The 16,233-nt window shown below is 38.5% G+C and overlaps 2 protein-coding genes across 2 annotated transcripts; one reads left to right on the forward strand and one right to left on the reverse strand.

The window, feature by feature from the left end:
- Nucleotides 1-229: 229 nt before the first annotated feature.
- LOC106337281 (putative uncharacterized protein DDB_G0287457) lies at nt 230-2,598 on the forward strand. The gene has a single exon (XM_013776368.1). The coding sequence runs from the start codon at nt 351-353 to the stop codon at nt 2,373-2,375; it is 2,025 nt and encodes a 674-aa protein (XP_013631822.1). The 5' UTR covers nt 230-350; the 3' UTR covers nt 2,376-2,598.
- An 875-nt stretch (nt 2,599-3,473) lies between these two features.
- Nucleotides 3,474-6,050, reverse strand: LOC106343022 (protein SUPPRESSOR OF K(+) TRANSPORT GROWTH DEFECT 1-like). The gene is made up of 8 exons (XM_013782125.1): nt 5,435-6,050; nt 5,259-5,364; nt 4,703-4,901; nt 4,543-4,611; nt 4,392-4,466; nt 4,198-4,296; nt 3,958-4,113; nt 3,474-3,790 (listed from the first exon to the last, which is right to left on the reverse strand). Exons 1-8 carry the CDS (start codon nt 5,892-5,894, stop codon nt 3,665-3,667), a joined length of 1,290 nt encoding a protein of 429 aa, XP_013637579.1. The 5' UTR covers nt 5,895-6,050; the 3' UTR covers nt 3,474-3,664.
- Between the last annotated feature and the right edge of the window lie 10,183 nt (nt 6,051-16,233).

The raw sequence follows: 16,233 nt of genomic DNA on the forward strand, positions 1-16,233 counted from the left end.
TCGTCGGAATTCCGTCGGCCATTTCCGACGGAATTCCGACGACTTCATTTTTTTGGATTTGGTCGGAAATTGGTCAGTAATCTGTCACAAATGTCCGACGACATTGATGTCCGTCGGAACCTCCGTCGGAATTCGGCGTATTTTCTTGTAGTGTAGTTTAAGTCAATGTGTACAATTATTCTTTTAGTCGTGTATTGCCATTTCCCAATTCCCATGGGGGAGACGTGCAACGCGTTCCGTTGACTGACTTAGCCCTTAACAAAAAGTCATCCCTCTTATCTCTATTAAACTCTAAGTTGTGTTTAACAATCTCATTTTAAGATAGAAATCAGAAAGCACAAAAAAATAGAATGGGAAAGCCAACAGCACAAAACAATAGCTTTATAAACCACTTCAGCCACCCACACCCCCTTCAGTTAATCCCGCCGACATCATCACCACCGTGCTCCGCTTGCAAACTTACCGGAGGAAACGGCCGGATTTACTCATGCAGGCCATGCAACTTCTCTCTCCATGAGTCATGCAGCAAGATGAAGCAGGTAATCACCCATCCCTCTCACCCTTCTCATACGCTTACCCTTCTGGTGGCTCCCGTCTATGATGGTGGATACTTCAACTGCGATGGGTGTGGCGTCAACGGAACTGGTTTTAGCTACCAGTGCTCTCTTTGCGACTTTGACATCCACGCGCTATGCGCTTACAAGCCGCTCTCGATCGTCCACAATTCTCATCCGCAGCATACCCTTAAACTCGCGTTTCATTCTCCCTACGGTGCCAACAAGGGATTCTCCTGCGACATATGCCTTAAGATTGGGAAGAACCAATGGCTCTATCGATGCATCCCTTGCGAATTCGATGCTCATGTTGATTGCATCAATGCTCACCATCCACACCTCCTTCAGCATAGTAGTTCTGCACCTACTCCTCTTGCTCATCATGCCGGTCACCCCAATAATAGGCCCAGACCAGGGCAGATGAATAGGCCTAATAGGCCTACGAATAATCCTACCAGGCCTAATAGGCCTGTTGGTAATCCCAATAGACCTATAGGTCAAAACGCTGCTGTCGATGGACCAAGAGGACAGAACAATAACTTGGGTTGTAATGGTTCGATTGGGCCTATTACACAGAGTTTTGACCAAGGGTCAATGGAAGGGAGTGTCTTCGATGGTAGTGCAGTGAACGAAGAGTTTGATGGTGAAGTCGATGTTGAGATTGATTATGAAGCTAGTGGGTATGAAGGTACTGAAGATGGAGAGGCCTATGACGAGGAAGAAGACGTTGACGGTAACGGCCTTGAAATTGTGGCTTACGGTGATGCCAATGACGTTGCATATAGCGAGAGTGAATTTGGTGGTAGCAGTGATGCTCGTAGCCAGTCTAATGAATTGTCTGACCAGGCTGATCTTTATCCACTTTCAGTTCGTACGAACCGAGGGCCGGGTGGTGGTAGGAAGCAACACTCGAGTCCTAATAGTCCCGCCCCAGCTAGGTCGAAGAATATAGGCCGTAACGGGCGTGGAGGTGGTAGGCTTCAAGGGTCCAAGAATCCAATCGAAAATCCTAGAGGGCCTCAAACTAAAAGGTTGCAGAATGTACGCAATAATGCAATAAGAGCCGGGGGACCTGGTGGTTTTAATAGGCCTCGTGATCTAGCTGCATTCAATGGACCTCAAGGATTTAATGGACCTAGTGGTGGGCCCTTTAATGTAATTGACAATGGTGGCAACAATGATAGCTACAACGAAGTCGATGGAAATGAGATGTATGCTGGTGAATATGGTGCGACTTATGGTGATGAAGGTGATTGTGACTTCGAAGCTGGAGGTGACTTTGTCGACGATGGATGTGATCAAGCATATGATGAAGATGATTTTGAATGCTACACCGATATCACCGGAGGAAGTGAGTCTATGTATAACGAGGATGAGTCTTATGAGACTATGGATGATTCACAATATAATGATGAACCCAATAACCAGTTTTTATCCATGGTTGAACCGGGTGGTGGACCGGGAATGAATAACCAGAACCAATATGGTCAGACCGATAGGCCGAGAAGAATGGGCAGGTATGGGCGTGGTGGTACTACAAATATGAACAGATATGGAAACGTGAATCAAGGAACAAATAGTACGCAGACAAGAACTACGGGTAGATCAGTCCAACGTAGGCCGAATGGAGGACAATATAGGGCCAACGGACCTAATGGGCCCAACGGAAACACAATGATGAATTCAATGGTGCAGGGTTTGTGCCAAGGCTTGGCAATGAACATGCTCGCCGGCGATGGTAGTGACGTTAACAGTGGAGCAGGTGACAGCGGTGGATCATCCATCTTCGGAGGCTTGCTTGGTGGTGAATCAGAATTTTGATTCTGAAGATGGAGAATTGTTATTGGACTTAAAAAATCAGAATTAAATTTTCTTTATATGTTCTGCAAATTTGTATTGGGTTTTTTCTGGTTTTTACTTCCATCTTTTTATTTTTCTCTATGTATTTGGAAACTGTTATATCATTTTCTTGTATTCCTTTTTTTTTTTTTTTTTTTGTATTCTGAAATGTAATATTTTGTTTATCGATAAAAAGAATGGTTGTGACAAACAAATCCAATGAATTATTTAAGCGGTCCAAAAGAGGGATCTGAGAGACTTCTATCTGTCTCTCTATATCCTTCTTCGTCATCCAGCAGTCCCTGCCTTCGAGACTCAAGCTGGTTGCATATTCTCGTGTGGGAGTGGGATTGTTTGGGCTAAGTACAAAGGCGAGTAATGATGCGGATGGTGATTTCGCCCATTGCGTTTTCTCCACACCCAATAGATTGTGTCTTGGAAGACCAACTTCACTAGAGCAGAGCAGAGTCCGGCCCCAGCATTCTTTTGCTGCGAAACAAGTTTGTCCGCACGATAGGAGCTGTCCCAAACAACGCATATCCCAAATTGTGTGAGTAAGTGCATGCGAAGAAGAGATACCGATTTCATCTGGTTTTCCACGTAGGTTGCATGGTTGATAAATTCCCCACTGCCTTGTACACGGAGCCGGTCCTAAGTTTCTACCGACCAGAAGCAAAACAAAAAAAAGTGGCCACTGTTTTAAGAAATTCTTTAAAAAAAAAACAAAACAAAATGATATGATTCATGAAGAATCGAACCATGGTTAGGCATTTAAAGTCATTTATCTAAAAGTTACACTGCTAACTAAAGACAAGCTTCGTAATTCTGTGGACGGAAGCATGGGCTACACACTCCGGTGTAGAACTTATCTTTATCTTTGATCGCAAGCCATGTAATGAAAGTTCGTCTTGATTGCAAATTATGTAGTCATCGAATTGATTGCAAAAGGTTGAAGATAAATCGTAGTTGGAGATGCAAAAGCCGTGTCATGACTTCATCATAAGGTGATTAAAGTGATAGCAAATCCGTCTATTAGTAGTGATGAAGTTCGCTCATGTGGAAACTTTTTGGTGACTGTAATAAGAAAAGAAAAACATTGTTCGAGCATTTAAAACATTTTTACACATTTCGAGAAATAAAGCAAATGCAAATGTTTTGGGATCGAATCAAACATAGGTTTGAGATTGAGATTTGTTTCCTTCCCAGTACATAAATAAGAAAGTGAAGAGACTAAAGATAGTGAGAAGTATATAACTGGAACGACAAATCTATTAACCTTCTTCTCCAAACTCCTGTGTGAATCTCTCATGGACGTCAAGGTCAGATTTGCTCACCGTTGGCCTTTGTCTAGCAAGTACTTTCTCGAAATCGGTTCGTGTGATTGGTGGCGGAATAATCTGTAAAGAGAAACACAATTCAGTCTTTTATTCTAACAGCATATACAAGGCATATGCTCACAAGAACTTTGCGGAATGAAACTATCTCAGGACCAAAAGCATACATGCCTTCTCCAGCAGATATAGGAGAAGATGGAGTAGGATTCTTTTAAAACTTATGTACGTACCTTCTCTGCAAGGCCTTTAGTTGCTAGATCTTGCATTGTGGTTTGGATGGCTCCAGGTTGCCTAGGTCCACATGGCATCCATGTGCCATCAGGTGACTTGAAAAAGAACATTGCATCCTGAGTTTTGCGAACAGGCTCAAACAGAACATCTTTTACCTGCAAGAGTCAAAAAAATTCTCAAGATAATGGCTTAGGGCGCAAACTGTTAAATATAACAAACTACCAGGACCGAGCACTTACACAAACAGACACATCTGAACCAGAAAACCCCTCTGTCTTGAGCCCTAAATATTCAAAATCAGATTCCGTTAAATTATGAGGTGTGTCTCCCAAATGTACCTGCACAAAAAACACATTAACTTTTAAGTAAAAGGAGTTACGTTCTCTTGAATGATTTAACTTGTGGAACTTGAAGATAATGGAAAATTCAATACTTTGAACATGTGCTGCCTAGCCTTGGCTTCTGGGAGAGGAATATAGATACGCTTATCAAAACGTCGTCTGATAGCCTGAAACCAACATGGTAGTATTGAGCAGTAATTTTCTAAACTTGCCAAGAAAGTATAGTATAGAACCAATCCACACCTGATCAAGAGCATAAGGTGTATTGGTTGCTGCAAGCACGAGTACTTTATCATCACTGTGTCCAACACCCTGAAATTAAAAAAGAGAAAAAGTAAAGAGAAGAGAAGTTTCTGCGAAAACTGAATGATAAAGAGTGTTCAGTTGGGGAAAAGCTTTACACCTGCATCTGCACAAGAAGCTCCGTTTTGATACGTCTTGAAGCTTCGCTCTCGTTTCCTTCTCCACGTTGACCGCACAGAGAATCAATCTCATCAACGAAAATGATGGATGGAGAACTTTCACGGGCCATCTCGAAAAGGTTTGATACAAGCTTCTCACTTTCACCCATCCACTTGGAGACCAGGTCTGATGAAGAAACGCTGATGGTTGTAGGGAGGTAAAAAAAAGAAAGAAAAGTTATAACGTGTTTCCAAGTATAAAACATAGGATGAAATAGAAAAACAACAAACATAAAAGTCAGGCATGAATCAAAAGCCCCAGATAAAAATAAGAACCTAAGGACATGTACACTTGCCTAACCATAACCACAACAACATGCATTGTATTTGGTTCTCGTATAGGGCATTTAGCTGCAGATGCTGATGGATAGCAAAGACTAGGGTAACTATATGCAAAGATACAGCTTAACATGAAACCAAGAAGAGCTAAGACACTGAGAAACTTTATGTAAAGCCAAAAAGAAAGAGTTAAAAAAAAAAAAAGCATGCTCCTCGTACCTGAAAAACGTAGAGTCTGCTTCAGTAGCAACGGCCTTAGCCAAGTAGGATTTCCCTGTTCCAGGCGGCCCATAGAGCAGAAAAGCTCGCCACGGCCGCCTCTTCCCTAATGAAACAAAGAAAAGCCCATAATAGATTAATCAACAAAACCAGATCTCCTTTCAACACTTACTTACCGGTGAAGAACTGCGGAAACTTGACAGGCAAAATCACAGCTTCCTGCAAAGCCTGCTTGGCGCTTTCGAGCCCGGCTACATCAGTCCACTTAATGTTAGGCTTCTCCCTCACGATCGCAGAGTCCAACCCAGCTCGGAGCTTCGACTGCTCCCGATCCTCCCCGTCCCCTCCTCCCTCTTTCGGCTTACTCTTCACCGCCGCCTCGCCGCCGTTAGATCCAGGACCGGGCCCGCCTTCGTCCAGAACGGCGCGGATCTCCTCGGCGCGGCGGAGATACTCGGTGAATTTCTGGGTGATGGCTTCACGGATCTTGGGGTTCTTCTCGTACTTGAGATGGGTTTTGAAGTACTCGAGCGCGTTCATGTAGAGAGGGAAGGCCTTGCTGTAGTTCCCGGCATTGTCTTCTTGAACCGCTTGCTTCACGTACTCGATCGCCTGCTCCTTGAAATTGCTGTACATTGCTTATTTGGGCCCTTTTTTCACCAATCCTTCTCTCGAAAATCGATTCTGATCGAGGATCGACAAAGCCTCAACCGTAGTGATCGTGGAGAAAACAAAAGGAAACAACGAATTAATATCATGGAGGCGATGAAGAAATGGCTTTGATTTGACGATGAACACGAAAAAGTTCTAGAAAAACAACAGAGCGTAGAATTTTATAACGATGAAACGTTGAGGCTTTTTGTTCGTTGCTGAACGTTTTGATGAACGACTTGGAAAACACTTGCCGTTTTAGTTATAAATGTATTTTCCTTCTCTTTTCCCAGAAAAAAGGGATCAAATGCTCTCAAGGGACAAAGGGGTTCAAATAATTCTCCTATGGATCTCATGTATTTTTGTTATTAAAAATAATTCGAAAATAGGGGAAAAAGACCAAGAAACTGAAGAATTTCGACTTATTTACGAACCCAACCACCAAAACCCACCAACCCAACCCAGCTTATTAACCCTAAATTCCCAATCTCATCTCTCCCCCCTCACGATTTCAAACTCCCTTCTCCCATAACCACCACGATCTCTTCGGACCATCACTCTATACCTCATCTCGAACCCCTAATCAAACTCAGATTCAAGCACAATCATCTCAAAACAACTATCCCCATCTCCAATTTCATGTGCGCAATGTCGCCAAAAAGTCAGCTCGTGTGCGCAATTTAGTTTAAATAGTGTAACTGGTATAACTAAGTGATTTTGTGTTGTATAACTTGGTTACTTATTCAGTGTATTTTATTTGTGTTTTTCAGGTTGAGGGGGATGATATGACCGTAGAAGTTGACAGACCTGCTGTTTTTTTCTTCAAACTGAGCGACTATGAAAAGGGTTGCAAGCTCTCCTCAAGGTGCCACCAACACGATTTTCTGGAGACGATTGATAAGTTTGAGCAGTCAGAGAAGAGTTGGTTTGAGAATCATCCTCAGTTCAAGCATATATTCCACATGGATTGTTGCGCAGCAAGAAAGGTGATGGGATTGTGGATGTTGCTACTTCGTACTATGCATATAGGAAAGGGTCGACAAGCTTGGTTTGGGGTAAACGGTGTTCCAATTAGATCCTCCATCAGTGAACATAACCTCCTCTCTGGTTTATACTGCCACGCATACCCAGAAAACTATCCGAGCATAGGGAGAATGAAGTTTGCGAGAAAGCATTTTAAGATGAAGAACACAAAGGATGGGAAGGAAACGGGTTTGCAAGTGACAGAAGCGGATGTCAAGAGAAACTTCAGAAGATGAAGGCTGATGATAGTGGTGAGCGTCTGAAGATGGCGGTTCTTTACTTTTTGGCCAGAGTTATAAGAGGAAGGTAAAAACGAGGATACTTCATTGAGCATTTCATTCTCCCAGCAGTAGATGATCTGGATTTTTTCACCAAGTTTTCATGGGGCTGTTACACATTTGATGATTGCATGAAGGAGATTTTTCACTTGAGGGATCATGTTCGTGATGGGATTCTAGAGAAGGCATAGTGGGTATTTCATGGGTTTATCAACCCTTTGGAGACATATGAGTTGTATTTTTCATAAGCATATTTGTTATAAACTTATAACATAACTAATATGATATTGTGAAATGATGTGCAAATATTAGCATTTGAATGTATACATGTCCTTAGGGAAAGATTCAGAGACTCTGTTCCAAATTGTCTTGATGATTGTCCAGGAATGTGCAAATGGAAGTTCAAGAGGACCAGAACAACAGGATTTCCACTGGACATGATTTATCAGACGCCAGGTAACACTAAGGTAAAAACTTTTAATTTTTTTAAGTGTTGTTTATGTCATTTCTTTAAGTTCATAATTAATTAAATGTGCAATTTGTTGTTGGTCATATTTCAGGAGATTATCAGTATTTTGGAATCATAAGAATATGAACTAGACCTTTTGTATGATATCATGGATAAAGGGACTTATGAAGACGTGGAGCTGATAGATGATTCAGATACGCCAGACATAGTCGTTGACAGTTGGAACAAGATCCTTATAGAATCAGGGCGTAAAATTTTCTAGTTGGATCTATTCGAGATGGATGTGAGAACCCGACCTACCACACAACGAGAGCAAGCAAGGGTGTGCGAGGAACCCGAGCCAGGGGGCGAGGCCGGGGGCGAGGCAGGTCATGAACATAATTGGAGTTGAAGTTAAACAAAAGAATGGACGATGGATTTGCATTGAGAGACGAAACAATTCGTCTTCTGGCAGCAAGAGTAAAGGAGTTGGAACAAGACAAGATTCAACGAAAAAGTTAGTCATTCCAGTGTGGTGAACTTGAAACCGGTTATGCTTATAGATGGGGAGGGCGAGGATAAGAATGAAGAGGCTGAGACGCATGATGATAAGGAGGGCGAGGACAAGAGAGATAAGGATGGTGATGAAGAGGCTGAGATGCATGGTGATAAGGAGGGTGATGAAGAGGCTGAGAAGAAGGGCGAGGACAAGGATGATAATGAGGGTGATGAAGAGGCTGAGAAGGATGCTGAGAAAGATGGTGAGAAATAGATTGAGGCTGAGAAGGATGCTGAGAAAGATGGTCAGTAACAGATCGAGGCAGAGGCTGAGAAGTTGGTGGAAGGTAAGTCATGATAACATATAACTTTATTGCCAACATATATTTTTAATGATGATGATCTGAGAAGGATGTTGTATAATTCAATGTATATACTGAAGAGAGATTTGATGATGATGGAGATGAGCCATCTACGCTTCAAAATATGGCAGACACTGTAGAGAGATTTGAGAAGGCTGGTGCGAAAAAAGCTGATGTGGAAAAGGCTACTGCAGACAAGACAGCTGAGGTTGTAGATGATGATGCTTTGGAGAAGGAAGGTGAGATTAGAGTTGATGATGCTTAGAGAAGGAAGGTGAGGTTGGAGTTGACGACGCTTTAGAGGAGGCAGCTTTGGTTGAAGTTGATGACGCTTTAGAGAAGGCACCTTCAGTTGGAGTTGATGAAGCTTTAGAGGAGATAGCTTCGGTTGGAGATTCACAGGATGTTGCTGAGATGCCAAAGAGGGTGCCCAAGCATTCTCATTTGTTGAGGTCTCCTTTTACGCCAAACTGATTTGATGAAGTGCTGAACTATGTTGTTTTTGGAACTTGTATGTGTTTGTTTTAAATACCTAGAACGGATGGACTTGTATGTGTGTGTTTTAAAACCTAAAACTTGTATGTGTGTGTTTTAAAACCTAGAACTTGTATGTATAACTTATTTGGTGGCTGAACATGTTGCATTTAGAGGTGGAAAACTAGAACAAGTAAAACTGCATCAACTACGCCAAAAAAAATATAAAATTAGTACAATTAGTGTTCAATTAAGTTCAATTAAAACGTGTAGGAGTTATCTGGAACACATTTAAAACGTGATGTACATCAAACAAAATACAAAATGAAAGAGGAAAAATATTGTACATAGTTGTACTAGTTTTTAAGTTATACTGGTTCGTAAAGAGTTGTATTTTGGCAGTGAAATAAAAAAAATATTAGTTGTACCAAAGAAAAAATATCATTACCTTCGAATCCCACTGGCCACCGTCGATTAAAATGGGGTGAAAATGCGGCCCTCCAGGATGCCTTCTGCGAAGGTGTACTTAGGCGCTAGTCGGGTTTTCTCCGGGGTGTCCGGATTACCTGAATTATCAAAAAAATATATATCATTACCTAGTTGTACCACTTATTTATGTTTACAAGTATTTACATGAATACAATGGAATCATCACAGTTGTTAAAATACTTTTCATGTATGTTTTCCAAATATTATGTGGACAAAGAAGTTAACAAACCTTTAAAATATAAGGTAGATCACGCAAAGTTATGTGATGGTGTTAGAAATCAAAAAAAAATACAGATAAAAAAGAACATGTCTAAACACTTAACAGTTTGGTCATTTGTTTGTTTTATTTTCATGGAATACCAAAAAGATCATTTAACTTGCAGAACCTGCATAGTTGTACTTGGTATACCAGTTTTACTAGTCGGGTAATTTTGACATAGTTGTAATAAGTATACTAGTTGAACCTGTAATAGTTGATATAGAGTTATACCAGTTGTATCAGTTGTACTAGACATATTCCCGGCGGGAAACATATCAGAAGGTTTACCAGTTGTACCTAGCAGAAGCAACACATTACATAAAAACATCCACAACACTAACACCTACATATAAAATCATCCACAACACATACATAAAAACATAATTAAGACTCATTCTTGTCATTTCCATCGCTGCCACTTCCCTCACTCTCACTTCCCTCATTTTCATTGAAATCACTGTCACTTTCGTCATTCTCACCAACCAATGGTGGATACCTACTCTTTTTCTTCCTATGATATTCTCGTGTAGATGGGAATCTAGTAACTTGTAGTCTTCCTTTCTTTTTCTCCATATCCGGAGGGAAGGGAAGACAACCTTAGATCGGATTTCCTCAGGAATTTCAAAACTTTCCCATGTTGAATGATGAGGCACTGGATATATTGTCATGTAATATGCCAAAGACCACTGTTCCTTCGTGTAATACTTCGAACAATAATTTTCAGCCATATCTCCACGCGCCATAATGGCAGCAAGTGCATGCACACAAGAATACCGGTCAATCTGAAAACACCTACAATAACATGTTCAGTGCCACAAATCAACAAAATAACCTTGAGAGTCCTTGTCAATCACATTGTAGTGACGTGCAAATGTATTTAGCTCCATCACTTGGAGCTTTTTTGCCTTCGGATAACAGTGATGCAATATCCCATGCACATGCGAGGCTAGTATTTGTCTCTCTAGTACATTTAAACATAATATACGATATTTGTTAAACCATTCTGTCATCTTCCCCATGATCACATCAAGCATTGGTAACAATGTATAATTCCTTGGTTCCTTCAAAACACAATTGATAGATTCAACAGTATTGGTTGTGTCTATGTTGTACCTTTCTCCCGGAAATTTACTTCTTGTCTATTTGATCTCATGAACACTGTCATCTAGATACTCGGCCGTTTGAGGATACATAGTCCTGAAATCATTGTAGCGTTTCTGAACTCCACCTCATTGTACACACCAGCAATTTCTTATAAACTGTTTGGCCACCGTAGATTTATTAACTTTACTGCAAGCTCCTTTCACATTATTAGACAAGTGATATATGCAATATCCATGGATCGCCAATGGGTATACCTCGTGTACTTTTTTGATGATGATTTGGTTTCTGTCAGTACATAATACAAGCTGAGGATCATCTGGTATCAAAGATTTCAACGTAGTCAAAAACCACTCCCAACTTGCATTTTTCTCACCATCAACTACAACAAAAGCAAGGGGATAATGATGATGATCTGGATCCTGAGCAGTGGCAATGAGAAGCACTCCTTTGTACACACCCTTCAGGTGAGTTTCATCCATTATTATCACTTGTCTCATTGCCTTGAACCCTTCTATGCAAGCTCTGAGCGCTAAGAACATATATTTAAACTGGTTCTTCTCATCCACTTCTAATCGTATAATGGTATCAGGATTCATCTTTTCTAACATGTACAAATAAGATGGCAGCCTAGCAAAACTCTCCTCTAGGTTACCACACAAATCACTCAAAGCTTTATTTTTCCCTCTCAAAGCCGTAGCATATAAAACATTAACACCCAGTTTGTTCTTCACCAAACTTATGAGAGTCTTCGGATCAGGAGTCTTGTATTGGCCGGGATAATCAAGGTTCACTACTGATGCAACCAAGCTTGGTCTACCTCTTTTCTTCTTCTTCATGACACTTGCATCTCCCCGAGAGCACGTATGCGTCTTCTTCATGACTCGTAAATACCATCTGCATCCTACCCCCACGACATTTCAATATGTAAACCCGCGAATTTGACTTCCTTATATCAACCTCAAAACAACTCAAATGCACACCTTTGTCCACTAAATCCCTAACGTCATCTTTAGTCGCAAATTCTTGATGCAAAATCATATCAATGCCATCATCCCACTCCTCATTGACAACTGGAGGTGCAACTGCTATAACAGCCTATAACTCCTCCCTATCATCCATTTCATCACCCTCTTCATTGATTTTCTCATGCTCAAACTCATCCTCCTGAATATGAGGAACAATTTCCAACTCCTCAACTTCAACCATACCATCATTAGCTCTAGCATCACTCAGATTATCCTTATTTATAGAAAACATCTTGTTACTCTGATTTTTTGAGACGATTTTGGTAAGCTCCACATTTAAGACACTACGTCGGTTCTTCTTATCTACCATCACTAAATATCCTAAAACATCTTCATCATCCAATATATAACAAGGATTTTTTTTATTCAAGACCAGCAGAAAGAACAATTTCTTCTACAATTTCATGTTTCATACTCTAACAACATTATATCAAATCTTATAATCTAACTAATAAGGTTAACGTATATTTTATATGACTAAACCGAAACAAATAACAATAAAAACATAAGAGAGAGACAAAAGAGAGAGAGGAAGAGAGTTTACACTTACCAATCGATTTCAGAACCAAGGACGACGCAAATGGGCTGTTTCACGGCGTTCTAACCTGTAGAAAGACCCTAAGAAACAAAGGTAAAGGTTTGTGGGTGAAGAGTTAAAGAAGAGAGCTTTGGTTGGTGAAGTCAAAGTATTTTCGTAGTAGTTGAATATGGTTGAGGAAGAAATGAAGAAGAAGAAGAGTGATTAAAGTTTATGTGGGACCCAGGCGAAATCCAATGGCAAAGATTAAAACACATTCATAAGATCCGACGGCTAAGGGACAAGATTCATTAATGGCATTGTTGTAAATATGTCATCCCTAAAGGTCGAATGGCTCACATTATAACGTGAAGGATTCTGATCTAATGGTTGATATTGCGCCTTCATTAAGGGCACAATCATAATTTACACTCATTTGTCCCATAAAAAATTAGTTTTGGTGGTTGTAGATTTTTTTGCGTCATTTGTCCCATAAGAGATTAAAGTCCCAGAAAAAGGGATATAATTCCTTAAAGCTTTGTTCAAATACAGAACATGACATTCTAGAATGGCACTACAACGATTTTGGCCTGTACATAGTGAAATCTGGAAGCTGGTATGGAAGTCAAAAACAACCCTAATACTGAAACACTTGCTTTGAAAAATGATGTCAAACGGATTACCTAATGGTCAAGTCCTATCCTTCCTAACGTCAAATTAGTCAGAATGTCAAATGACCAATCTGCCTACAAACTGAAACAATTCAACATGCTTTCTTTGATTGCTCTTATGCACAAAAACTCCGGAGAGCTTCCAACATACCTCTAACTATCTTGCATGATCCAACAACCTCTTATGAAGACAAACTGAGAGCCCTTCTTTCAGAAAATTCGAATCTATTTCAAGAGTTTCAAACATTGGGTATATGAATCCTATGGAGAATTTAGAAGAATAAGAACATGCTACTGTTTCAAAAACGACAAACAACTTGGACAACAACTCTGTACTTGAAAGAAAAAAACAGATAATGATGAGCGGAAGGCTGCACAAGTTTATTTTGATACGAACCACCTAACATCTATGAATACACAAAGAAGACAGCGCAAAAACAATTGGAGAAGACCATCACAAGGATGTATGAAATGTAACTATATATGATGGAACATTTAATTCCATATCTCATGTGGCATGAATGGGATGGCTTTTCAGGAATGAGGAAAGCGTTTACAATTATGTAAGAGAAGTGTGGCAATGGAGAACAAGTTCAAAGAAGTCAAATTCCAATGGATTTCACGAGAAAGCAATAAACCAGTGGACGTCCTTGCGACTCAAGAAATGCAATCTGAACCGATATTTAACTTTCATACATATGTGCCTCTTGTAATAAGGGATGCTCTCCGGTCTCCACTTTGTCTAAGTCATTTCAACAATATAAAGCAATCCCGAGAAGAAAAGCAAATTTTAAAATACATTTTTTTTTATACATTTTTTTTTAAAATACAACATTAAAATTTTAGAAATCAAATTTTTTAAAAATCATTTTGGCTAACACCGATTTGCTGCATAGGCGGACGCAACACAACCATGATATATATTAATGACTGGGTAGGTATATAATACAAAATATCAATTATGTATATGCATATCCCCTTTTTATTATTTGAGGAGCACTATTATTAAATAACCTTTACCCCATGTGTTATTATCAAAAATGTCATTTCTTATGTGGCAACACCACAATCACTCTCACACCATATATTTAAAAACCATCTTCTTACTAGATTAATTACATATCTTGCCATTGATCATTAGATTTTAACTTACTATGATATATTATATGCGTCCTCGTTATTAGATTTAGAAACTCGTTCTATAGTAAACATTCACGAAATTGGTTTGTCCTATGCCCAAAAAAAATTTGATTTACCATAGACCATGTACGAGGAGGAACTCTCCAACACCTTTATACTCTATGATTATTTTTTACATAAAATCGAGATAACATGATATATTGGTCATTTGCATCATGTATACAAACCACTAAAATCAAAATGGCAATATATAATTATTATCGATTTTTCATATTCCCAATAAAATATATAAGAAGTCATGGAGCTATTTTTAGTATAATGATACAAACATTACTCTAAATGATTTTAGTGGCTTCGGGATGAATTATTAAGTCAACCATATAGTTAAAACATTGTTTTGCTAATAGATTTTATCGTATATCAATTGAAATCTGTTAAAATTATAAAAGAGATTTTTAACAAACACCCAGCTCGGTTAAATAAACCGGTTTCGTGTCTATCAAACCAAATTGTATTGTATTCGTGAATGTATAAATATTATGGGATTCTATGAAATTTATTTGGTGAGAAAACATTTCCGGAGTTATTGATTGTATAATTTTTTTGGATTTTTGGTAGGTGTAAAATTGTTATGACAATTATTGTTTCCTAAATTATGTAGTTTTAAATTCTAATATACTTTTTGAGAAAGTCAAATCCTTTAATATGACGATTTTAACTATTATTTCCTTAAATTTGGAAACACAAATAAATTTGGAATACTACCATGGAATTACATATGACAATCATTAATGTAATATCTTTTTGCTGCGTTGATTTATCAGCTAATATTACAATTACGGCAAGTTTAGAATTGTAGTGGAGCGCAAGTTACGTAATTTATATTAGTCTTTACTCACTCTTATAGATTTTATTTTCCACAAGATATATTTAATTGCACCTACCAATTACACAAACTTAAAAAAAACAAATAAGCTTACATTATATAAACATGCAAATTTTCGTTCCATATTTCATTATATCTAATATTTGTGACTTTTGACTTTCTAATATCTATAGATTAAAAGTAATAAGTGTTTTTATTCACTCATGACAATGTATGATTGCCATCTGAATATTTCAAATTAGGAAATATGAAGCTAAATATGACACTAATTCCGGTTATATATATGTACTCATTAATATTGGCCGAATTTGGTAATGGAAATTCACCGTCGAAACCAAAACATATATTAATATTTTTGATCCTCACTGATTGATTTTGAATTTAATTTCGTTGACTAGAATCTCAATTTGTTTCATATTTAGCACTAAATTTATTCTTGATCGTAACAATATATATATATACATATTGTTCACTCGATCATGCAAAGCAACCACTAAAAAAGTTCTGGAAAGCAATCACTAATCTATTATTTTGGTACGGTACATAATGTTCTTATATTGTTTTTTGTGTGTTACAAGCGTTCAAAAATATTAAATTTTATAACCGTTTACTTGGAATTAATTTGACCTAAAGAAGCATTCATGTTCCTCACTATCGTTTTGGTATGTTACATTTGGTATGTTACATTTATGGTTCATATTTATATAATGACATTTGTATATGAATATTAATCATATAACCCCTAATTGATTTGATAGAAGTATATACTGATCATGGATTATGATGTCGATTGAGTCTTATATTTTGACTTCTTGGACGATACAAACATACAAATACCATTTAATCCCTTCACTTAAGCACCAAGACTTTAAAATTAAGGAATCAACACGTCAGAAACGTCAATTTGGTTATATTCGATCAGCTTAATTTTCAAAGTTAATATTGTTTTCTATATGATGATTTCTTAATTATGGTATTTTCCATACTTTTAAAATTGGCAGCTTAAATTAATTTCGTAGCCCGGACAAATCTCGCTAATAATCAATGCCACTAATCTCGCAAAGTAATATATTTTGATTGACTCAATTATTGTATCATAAATTAAAAGTTTTAATTTATTTTAGTCTATTTACTATGCGCAAGGCGCATG

Source organism: Brassica oleracea, chromosome C4 (genome assembly GCF_000695525.1).
Source record: "Brassica oleracea var. oleracea cultivar TO1000 chromosome C4, BOL, whole genome shotgun sequence".
Lineage (NCBI taxonomy): Eukaryota > Viridiplantae > Streptophyta > Magnoliopsida > Brassicales > Brassicaceae > Brassica > Brassica oleracea.

Bases quoted from the DNA above. Each gene is read 5' to 3' on its own strand.
- LOC106343022 (XM_013782125.1), bottom strand. From the start codon at position 5,894: ATGTACAGCAATTTCAAGGAGCAGGCGATCGAGTACGTGAAGCAAGCG. The intron at 4,902-5,258 runs GTACGAGGAGCA...TACAACCATCAG, and splicing joins GCAGACTCTACGTTTTTCAG to CGTTTCTTCATCAGACCTGG. The intron at 4,297-4,391 runs GTATTGAATTTT...TTTTTTGTGCAG, and splicing joins CTAGGCAGCACATGTTCAAA to GTACATTTGGGAGACACACC.
- LOC106337281 (XM_013776368.1), top strand. From the start codon at position 351: ATGGGAAAGCCAACAGCACAAAACAATAGCTTTATAAACCACTTCAGC.